Source organism: Chaetodon trifascialis, chromosome 2, assembly GCF_039877785.1.
Source record: "Chaetodon trifascialis isolate fChaTrf1 chromosome 2, fChaTrf1.hap1, whole genome shotgun sequence".
Taxonomy (NCBI): domain Eukaryota; kingdom Metazoa; phylum Chordata; class Actinopteri; order Chaetodontiformes; family Chaetodontidae; genus Chaetodon; species Chaetodon trifascialis.
In genome coordinates, this window is record NC_092057.1 from 8,002,959 (window position 1) to 8,012,564 (window position 9,606).

The 9,606-nt window shown below is 41.1% G+C and overlaps 1 protein-coding gene across 3 annotated transcripts; it reads left to right on the forward strand.

Moving 5' to 3' along the window:
* Nucleotides 1–449: 449 nt before the first annotated feature.
* LOC139342097 (solute carrier family 22 member 7-like) lies at nt 450–8,401 on the forward strand. 3 transcript variants are annotated; one of them, XM_070979013.1, is made up of 10 exons: nt 450–830; nt 1,066–1,169; nt 2,540–2,694; nt 2,790–2,958; nt 3,050–3,173; nt 5,738–5,847; nt 7,115–7,329; nt 7,426–7,534; nt 7,622–7,828; nt 8,114–8,401. In XM_070979013.1, the coding sequence occupies exons 1-10, from the start codon at nt 450–452 to the stop codon at nt 8,145–8,147; spliced, it is 1,608 nt and encodes a 535-aa protein (XP_070835114.1). In that variant the 3' UTR covers nt 8,148–8,401. The 3 variants fall into 3 exon arrangements, with proteins under 3 accessions (XP_070835114.1, XP_070835104.1, XP_070835123.1); XM_070979003.1 differs by having other exon boundaries at nt 7,115–7,534; XM_070979022.1 differs by lacking the exon at nt 8,114–8,401 and having other exon boundaries at nt 7,115–7,509; nt 7,622–7,662.
* Nucleotides 8,402–9,606: the final 1,205 nt, after the last annotated feature.

The window sequence follows — 9,606 nt, forward strand, 5'->3', positions numbered from 1 at the left end:
TCTGACAGAAGACTCAGAGGAAACACTGGAGTTAAACAACCAATCAAACACCTTCACATGAGTGGAAAGTATTCTTGAAACATGTTTGGACCCAGATGCAGCATAACCATGTCATGTGACCTGCTTCTTCAGTTCACTTAAATAACAAATATGACCTGTACAGAACACTGCAGATGCATGTTTAAAATCCAGGAATTCACATTTCAGACTTTCAGTGGAATAATGTGAGCACAGTATAACACACTGCTGTGCACAGTTCAGTCATACACAAGGTTTCCACCTCGTCTGCTCACAGACTGAATAATTGCAGTAATTGGGTGCAATGAAATCCTGAAAAACATTTTTTTTTTTGTGGGCAATAATTAACACGGTGTGAGTAAATGTGTCTGTCACCAAACTCCACTTCACTGCTACAACACTTAGCTTCCTGCCGGCTGTGGGACAGCAAAATGAAGTTTGACAGCATACTTTCAGAAATAAATGGATTTGGAAAATTCCAAATCATGCTCATCTTCATGCTGACGATTTCTCGAATTACTCTGCCCTGTCACTTCCTGCTGAATAACTTCATGGCAGCTGTTCCCACTCACCACTGTAACGTCACTGCTCTGGATGATGGCATCGTCTTTAGGAATTTAACTGCGGATCAGAAACTGGCTGTTGGTATTCCGGCAGAGCAGGACGGGACTCCGAGCTCCTGTCGAATGTTTTCAAAGCCACAGTATCAACATCTGTCCGGCTCAAACAGCAGCGAGGATGCAGTCACTGTTCAGTGTCAGAACGGATGGGTGTACGACAACAGCACATTTAAATCGACTTTGGTAACAGAGGTAAGTGTCTTCAATGAATGTGAGGAGATTATTTTGTGTTACCAAACGTGTTCCTCCGAGACGTTAAGAACATCTGTATTTTACAGAACAGGTCGTGTATGCAAAAGACGTATTTCTCATCATCATGTTCGTAAAATCTTTTGTGATCAAAATGTTTTGAAACTGACAAGAAAAATATGACCAAATTTCAACATTCTGCAGAATGAATTTTTACTACTTTGGATGGTTTCTGCAGTGGGATCTGGTGTGCAGCAGAAAAGGGATGAATAAAGCGACAGTCACCGTTTTCTTCATTGGTGTCATGGTGGGTGCCCCTATATTTGGGTTTCTCAGTGACAGGTAAGATTGTTCATGACTGTATGTCCTTTATATGTCACTCAATCTGTGCAACATGTCAGATAAGATGTCAGAAGAGATATGTTACAGGCCTAACTTGCTTAAATTGCAGTACAGCGGGTTCCTCATAAGACAAAAAGTATAGTAGGAATGAATGTATGTAAATGGACTGACATTCATAGCAGAGGCGTAGCCACATAAGGGCCAATGTGGGCCAGTGCCAGTATGATTGACAGCTGGTCCACCCTATCAGAAGTGCCCGGCATTAACTTGAAAGGAAGGTTGCATTAGGGAATGAGTTTGCGTTCATGGTAGAGGGGATGGACAGCTGTCCGCTGGACATTTTCTGGGGTGTCAACAAGCTGCTGAGAGTCATGGTAACGCTCACCACAACCTCATGCACATGCTCTCTCTCTCTCCCATCCTCCCGCTTTCTTCCCAATTCAGTGGCCATCAGGACGGATTTAGCTCCGAGTTCATCTCTCTTTCTCTCTCTCTCACACACACACACACACACACACACACACACACACACACACACACACACACACACACACACACACACACACACACACACACTGCACTCACACTCAGCCACACACGCACTAAATTGAACATCCTTGAAATGTTTGTTGAGCTCAATAACCTTCCTGGTCAAAAGTTGTTCTGTTATGTTTTGTTATTTTGAGTAGTACCTTCAGAATCCATGTTTTGGGTTCAGGCTGTCTGACTGTGTTTCTTGTTGTTGTTACATGTTTACAAAGTGCTAGCAATCACCTACAACGTTAGTCTGGCGTACGTGTTTTTGCTCATATTTAGCCCAGGCTACTTTATATGGTTCTCTTCTCCATGGTCTTGACTAGCTATTTGACAAGTCTTTGTGTTCGATGTTAAAATCGTGTCTTAAAAATGTTGTGCCTTAAATTCCCCCTGGGGATTAATAAAGTATAATCTTTATAATAAATTAATCGTCTGAGATGAAATCACAGTGGTATTTAATTTTGGAATAATTGCTGTAGGCCCACTGCCTATATTGGAATAAAAAACTGTAAAAAATAGTGTCCCACACTGCAAAAGTCCACCCCGTTGAAAAATCCTAGCTACGCCACTGATTCATAGAGCTCCTCACTCTTTACAGCACATGCAGCATTTACTCATTCATATCCACACCAATAATGCTGCTGGTGACACTTTGAGATGCATGATCAAATAAAGAAGCGAAAGAAACCCTTTAAAAACAGAAACAATTTAAGAGAAATTAGAACATGTTTGCAAAATGTTTCCCTTCCTGTGAATTGAAAATAAATGTGCCAGACCTATCTGAGTCTTTACGAACGCAGTCATTGTTTGTAACCTTCTCTTCTTGTGACCAGGTTTGGTCGACGGCCGCTGCTCATGGTGTCTTACTTGTCGTCCTTGACGTTTGCAGTCTTCAGTACATTGTCTACATCATATATAATGTTTGTCATCATGAGGTTTTTTGTGGGGTTTTCGCTCGCAGGAATAAGTATCATCGCTCATGTTCTAAGTAAGTATACTGACGCTGTGATAATGCTGAGCTCTGACATGAGGAAAATGTGCATCATCTTTGGTTTTATGGAGACTGTGCTGCTGTTTCTCCAGATATCGAATGGGTCGGCATCAAACACAGAACCTTCGCTGGTGTAATTATAAGCCTGGACTGGACAGTTGGAAACTGGATTCTGGTTGGAATTGCATACTATGTTAATGAGTGGAGGATGCTGGTTCTGGCAGTCACCTCACCCCTCATACTGGCCATCATTACTTGGAGGTGTTGAAGCTTCTCGTTTTAAACTCAAAAACAAAGCTGAGTTCTGTGAGGAATCGATAAGACACTGAACGCTCTGTGTTTGTTGCTTCAGGTGGCTTCCAGAGTCTGCGAGGTGGCTCCTGGCCAACGGAAAGGCAGATGCTGCCCACCATTACATCATGAAATGTGCCGAGATGAACAACAGAGCCAAGTGCATGGTCACCATCACCCCGAGGGTACAGTTCAGCTCATCCTGAGCGACAGTTCACTAGCACAGACAACACTATCAACATGATGCACTGGATGGTTTAGTTTCTGAAGGAAAATTGTAGCACTTGTATCACTGATACAGTTCTAGGTTCTGAAGGAGTGGGGAAACAACACAAAAATTAGACCAGATACCTTGTAATTTAAATACACAAAGCTGGCACTTTACTGAATTAGAGACAAATTTAAGACAAAAACAATAATCAATTATAACAGCTGTTCAAAACTCTGCAGATAAAAATGGAAAATGAAAGTATTTAAAAAAAAAAAAAAAATTTCACTCTTTTACCCTTTTTAGGCTCTTTCTTTTAGTATTAGACTCTTTTTGTTATTTTAGACCGGTCTAATAGTTGATATCTTGTTTTTAGGTTACAGTTTTCTACCTGCTTTGAATTCAGTTATATTCCTGAGTTAACTCTGTTTTTTTACCCTTCACAGCTAAGAAATAAATTCACAATTTCCCAGATGAAAACGAATTGCAACACAATCATTTCTTATCCATAACACTGATGATCACGATCAAACTTAATATGAACATGTAATGCTTCACTTCTCACGTTTACTCCAACTCAGTTCAGTTTGAATAAAGGGAACAAAAGGTCCGACACTTCTACCAATAAGGCAGCGACTTTACCAACAGCCTGAATGCATCAGCGGATGGCTTCACTGACACAATGAAGATGAGTTCTCGCCACTGGAATCACGGGCCGTTTCTCAATATGCGTTCTTCTCTGTACTTGTGTTCTTGTGTACGTCATCACTCTGAGTCCAAATACTGTTCCAATTCAAAGTCCGCATCTCGACAAGTACAGTCAAATACCCGGATGTGTTCTTGCCCCTCCCATTTTATCGAGGATGCATCGGATGGCGACTTGTGCGGACTTGGGGCAACCACGTATCCCAGAATGCATTTCGTAGCAACAGTGGCGGAGGAGAGGACTCACAACTATAAGTTACAAGTTTCGAAATACTGCTGTTTTAGTAGTACGGAATGTGGTTTTAAGATTATTTTATGTGACAAAGTGGATGTTAAAAATTAAAATCTGTCGATTCATCACGATAGCGCATAGTTTAAAATTTGCTCCAAAGTTTTCAGAGATGTGTCGTCCTGCTAACGTCATCAAGTACGCTGCTGTCCCAATTACAGAATGAGGGTCCTGCGTTCTCCCGTCCTGGAGAGGCTGTACTCCCAAGTCGAACTTGCTAAGTCCGAACTGCCAAGTTTGTAAGTCGAACTTGACGTACTTGGTATTGAGAAACGGCGACGGTCCACGGGTCTGGCTCGCCATCTTGTGTCCCACATCGTGTGTGCGTTGTCTCCCCACACACCATGGAACAGAAAGTCTCCAACCAATTCAGCAAGAGCAAAAAAAAACCTGACCTGCACGACAGGTCATAAATGGGATAAATTATCCTATCGACGTGAAATACGACTACAAATTTGCAAGTTAACATCCAAGAAAATGTGGTTACAGAGCAGCATTTTCAATCTTAAAAACACTGTCCTTTAAACAGAATAAAACATTTTAAATGCGGTGAAACTATTTCACTAACACAACATGTAATTGTTCAAATTTGGTCCCCTTAATAAGCAAAAAACACATTAACCGCTAAACAGAGTTACCATCTCCTCCGCATGCTTCAACATTAGCTCTTTGCTAGCATCGACACGCGTACATGTTATGTAAACTTTTACCATGAAACAAGTGAAAACTCACCAAAAAACATTCTGGCTAACTTCAATACAATCCTTGTGCGTAGGACCCCGGTTGGTATTCCTTTTCAGGTCTTCAATAAGCTCTTTCCAAAGTATTTTGTCAGTTAATTTCTAGGCTTTTCTCATCTTCGTCTCTCGTCTGCGGCAATGTGCCGTGCGCATTTTTGATTAAAAACAAAAGGCAGCAAATCTCTCAAAAGTGAAGGAACATAATCATTTTTAACAGCCATACTTTTAATTATTTCCACTAAGGGAGCTTTCTGACCATTTTAACTGACTTGCAATGGATTAAATGTACATATTTCAAACAAATGAACTTTAAAATCTAATTTTTATCATCAGATTTTAACTCTTGGTGAATCAAATGTAACTTTTTTAACTGAGTTAACATTTTTATGTATATTGATTAACTATTTTTTTTCTGTCACATTTTAAGGTGGGTTACAAAATGCCTGTGTGCAAAGCTTTCCATTCGATTTAAGTTCTGCAACTTAATTCTTGCACTGTGGGGAAGCTTTAGTAGAGAATCCACCACAGCACCCAGGAATGATGGACCCTCTCAGGACCCCAGGTGGAAAGAGGAAGCAACAGGATGGGAGAACGGGTGGGAGTGGGGTTCAGAATATGAATATGAAGGAGGAGGAAAAGGTTTGCTGGGTTTTTATTGGAGAATTGAATGAGGTGCGGATGAATTGTGGCCCAGCTCATAAAACACCGTGAGATAGCTTCAATCTGACAGTGATATAAAGAGAAGCTGCTGTCCAGTGTAGACGTGTTGTGAATGAACAGTTTGTCTTCTGCCCTGCTTTCTCACAGGCTTTACTGGGACCTGCACAAGCCGAAACTGTCAATAAGAAGTACACTGTCATAGATCTTTTCAAGACCCCCAATATTAGGAAAATCGCTGTATGCTCAGGGATAGTATGGTGAGTGTCAAGTTCATGAGATGCTTTCTCTCTCAGTCATATGCGAAGAATCTCAAGACTGTAGAGCCACAAGGCAATTAGCTCGCGGTCATACAAAGGCTGGAAGAAGAGGAACCAGCCGGCCCGACTCTGCCCAAAGGTCAAAAACATGCCTGCCAGCACCTCACCTCCCTCCAACACTACAAATGGTTGCTTTTACCTCATAGTTTGTTTGATATGGCGTGTTAATAAGTGAGCTTTAGATGTGCTGGAAGATGAATTTTTAACTTGTGGCAGGACCAAGCCAGCTGTTTCCCCTTGTTTCCAGCAGTAATGCTAAGCATAACCTGGCTCTTCTCCTGTAACTCTAAGAAAGAAAGCAAAAAACAAGGTATTTCCCAAAATGTTTAAGTGAATGACATTAAGCAAACTACTGTTAGATAGCTGATGTGCAATAATATCAGTAATATATATATATATATATATATATATATATATATATATATATATATAAATAAAAGGGCTGTCAGTTTAACGCGTTAATTAGATTAATTAATTACGCTGCAAATTAACACGCTATAAAAATTAACACAATTAATCATGAGTGGCAACTCAATGCGCAAGCATTTTAAATTTGGCCCTTTGAGTGACCCGTAGGCTGCATCCTACCTGCGCTACTAGTCAAAAGCAGGGTGACAACAGACGTGGATGCGACACCGGAGAGCGAGGCAAGCCTACTTGGACCTTTGAACGGCAAGGTTTTTAATTATCATTTAAACGCTAAACATGTAGTTGCTGCTAGTGCCGCTAGTGCTACCGTGAGCTCACTCCGCCAACCCACACTTGCTGAGTTAGGAAAACGAATGAGCAAAGCCACTACAGAAAAACTGACAAACTCAGTCGCAAAGTGGGTTGCTGCTGATTGCAGGCCGATTTCAATCGTGGAAGACGAGGGCCTAAAAGGCGTTTCAGATAGCGTCATCTGACTCTAATTTCCAGCTACCGACGAGTTGAAAAGAATTCACCAGCTGTAATGTGAATGTCAGTGAATTGTAATGTCCTAGAATTCAAATTCTTTATTTGGGGACCTTTAGCAGATATGAGATTAAAATGCAATTAATTAGATTAATTAATTACAAATCCTGTAATTAATTAGATTAATTTTTTTAATCGCCTGACAGCACTAATATATATATATATATATATATATATATATATATATATATATATATATATATATATATAAGTACCAGCAAAACCAGTTTCAACACTTTGTTCCATTTTGTAGGTATGGAGTGGCATTTACATATTATGGGATAAGTCTGAATATCACTGGGTTTGGATTAAACCCATACCTCACGCAGATCATATTTGCATCCATCGAAATGCCAATGAAGATTGGTGTGTATGTTTGCCTGGACAAAATTGGGAGACGGCCTGGTGAGGTGGGAGCCTTGCTGTTAACTGGTCTTTGTCTCTTCATCAACATTTTTATTTCACAAGGTTATTTCAGTTTATTTTTTAATTTGAATGCATTTTCAGGTTTTTGGTCAACATGTCCAAGTTCTCTCAATCAAATCTCTAAACTCGTTCCATCAGATAAGTGGCTCATTCGTACTGTTGTGGGGGTCTTTGGGAAAGCTCTGTCTGAAGCATCATTCACCATCATGGGCCTCTACACCAGTGAGCTCTATCCTACAGTTGTGCGGTTAGTACATAAGAGTTATGCTCCAGGTTTGACTGCAAACGGTGATCATGTATTGGGACCATTAACCTCAGCGCTTTGATTTTTCAGACAGAACGGTTTAGGCTACACCTCGTGTTTGGCTCGGCTGGGTGTCTCCGTGTCTCCGCTCATCATGCTATTGGAGGACGTGTGGCATCTCCTCCCCGCGGTCATTTACTGCACCGCGGCTGTCGGATCTGGTTTAGTGGCTTCGCTCCTGCCTGAAACGTTGAATGCCAGACTGACAGAGTTCATCGAGGATGTTGAGAAACCAAGGTAGAGATTAAACATGTTAAATTACAGGTGAATCAATATTTAGTCACCTCAGAGAATGTCACTGCTAAAGAATAATTCAGTCAACCTGCAAAGGCAAGTGAATTATGGCCAATCAAAATTGAATAGATTATACGTTTACTCCACGTTTACTAAATAATTTACATGTTTCAATCATTTGCCTGTGTCAATTTGTCATTTGCCTGTGAATTGTTGTTCTTGTTCTTTCTGGAGCGCAGTAATCCAGGCATGGTGGAATGACTAACCGGAGCTGTGTCTGTGTCGCAGGGTGCAGTCAGCCAGGAGGAAGGAGACTCAATAAAAATCATACCAACTGATAACAAGACCGACAGCCTGCTCGCAGTATCTTTGTCACACAATTTATCAAGTATCAAGAATTGAAAATGAGCTTTTTTTCAACATTTGTTAAAACCCCGATGAAAAATTGAACAGTCTGTCACTATTTAACATATTCAGAGGAGTGCTGTCTGGATCCTGAATCACACAGAAGACAGCAGGACAACAGAAGAGGACAAACTGTAAACTCTTTGCTGTCTGTCCGGTTATGTGTTGTGTTGCACTTGAGTTGAGTTTTATTTCGCATGAGTGTCATACATACAAACGAAAAGGATAGATAAGAAGCCAAAGCTTATGGTAAACCTACCCCTTATATGGTAAACCTACCCCTACTGACACTGATGGATAAATAAAGTTATTTTGATTCGACTTGATTTAGAATAAACTCGTAGTTGGAAATAAAGTTGCACTAAATGAAAAAACGACTACTGGAGTCAGACATTTTTATGGTGACATGCTTGTTTAAGTCTGCCATGCCACAGGTGACATAGCACACTTCATTACCACTTCAGACCCATACTAGACAAGCAACCTGCCAATGATGAACACATACAGATAACAGATGGGTGGAGGGGTCGGGTTTGCCTGCTTATGATCTTTGAAATACAGTAACTCAAGAATAACACATAAGTGAAATGTCTGTTCAGAGTGAATAACCAGATTAATGAACGCTGACATGTGTTCACGTGGATATTATTCACAAAAAGGAGATCGTTAAACTGCAAATGAAAAAGGCTTAATATTGCAAACTTGCAATTTTCTGCCCAGATGAGCACAACATCAATGTTTTTGCTTGAAGAAGACTCAGAGGTCCCAAAGTCGTTGCTGAATGTTCAGACCCCAAAGCATCCAACCAATCTCTACCCGACTATCCCTTTTCGGGGGTTGCGGGGGGGCTGAAGCCTATCCCAGCTGTTGACAGGCGAGAGGCGGGGTACACCCTGAACCGGTCGCCAGTCGATCGCAGGGCAACACAGACAACCATTCACACTCACACTCATACCTAAGGACAATTTAGAGTCACCAATTAACCTAATGAGCATGATTTTTGGTCTGTGGGAGGAAGCCGGAGTGCCCGGAGAGAACCCACGCATGCACGGGAAGAACATGCAAACTTCACACAAAAAGGCCCTGCCTGACCCGACATCACAACACAAGTTGTCTCAGGACACTTTACGTGATATATGTACGTATTGGGAACAGATAGTATATGCATGTAATAGAACACTATGGATGTAATAATAATAGAAGTATGACTAATAGTAACAGCAGTTGCAGTGGATGTAAGGCAGGACCATGATAGGAGAAATAGCTGTAATCCACAATCCAGGTTCAGCCACTATCCACAGGAACCTGTGAGACGACAAAGCACAAAGACTCCGGGGAGGAAGCTAAGTTCGTAAAATGCCTTGGTAGGGCATGAA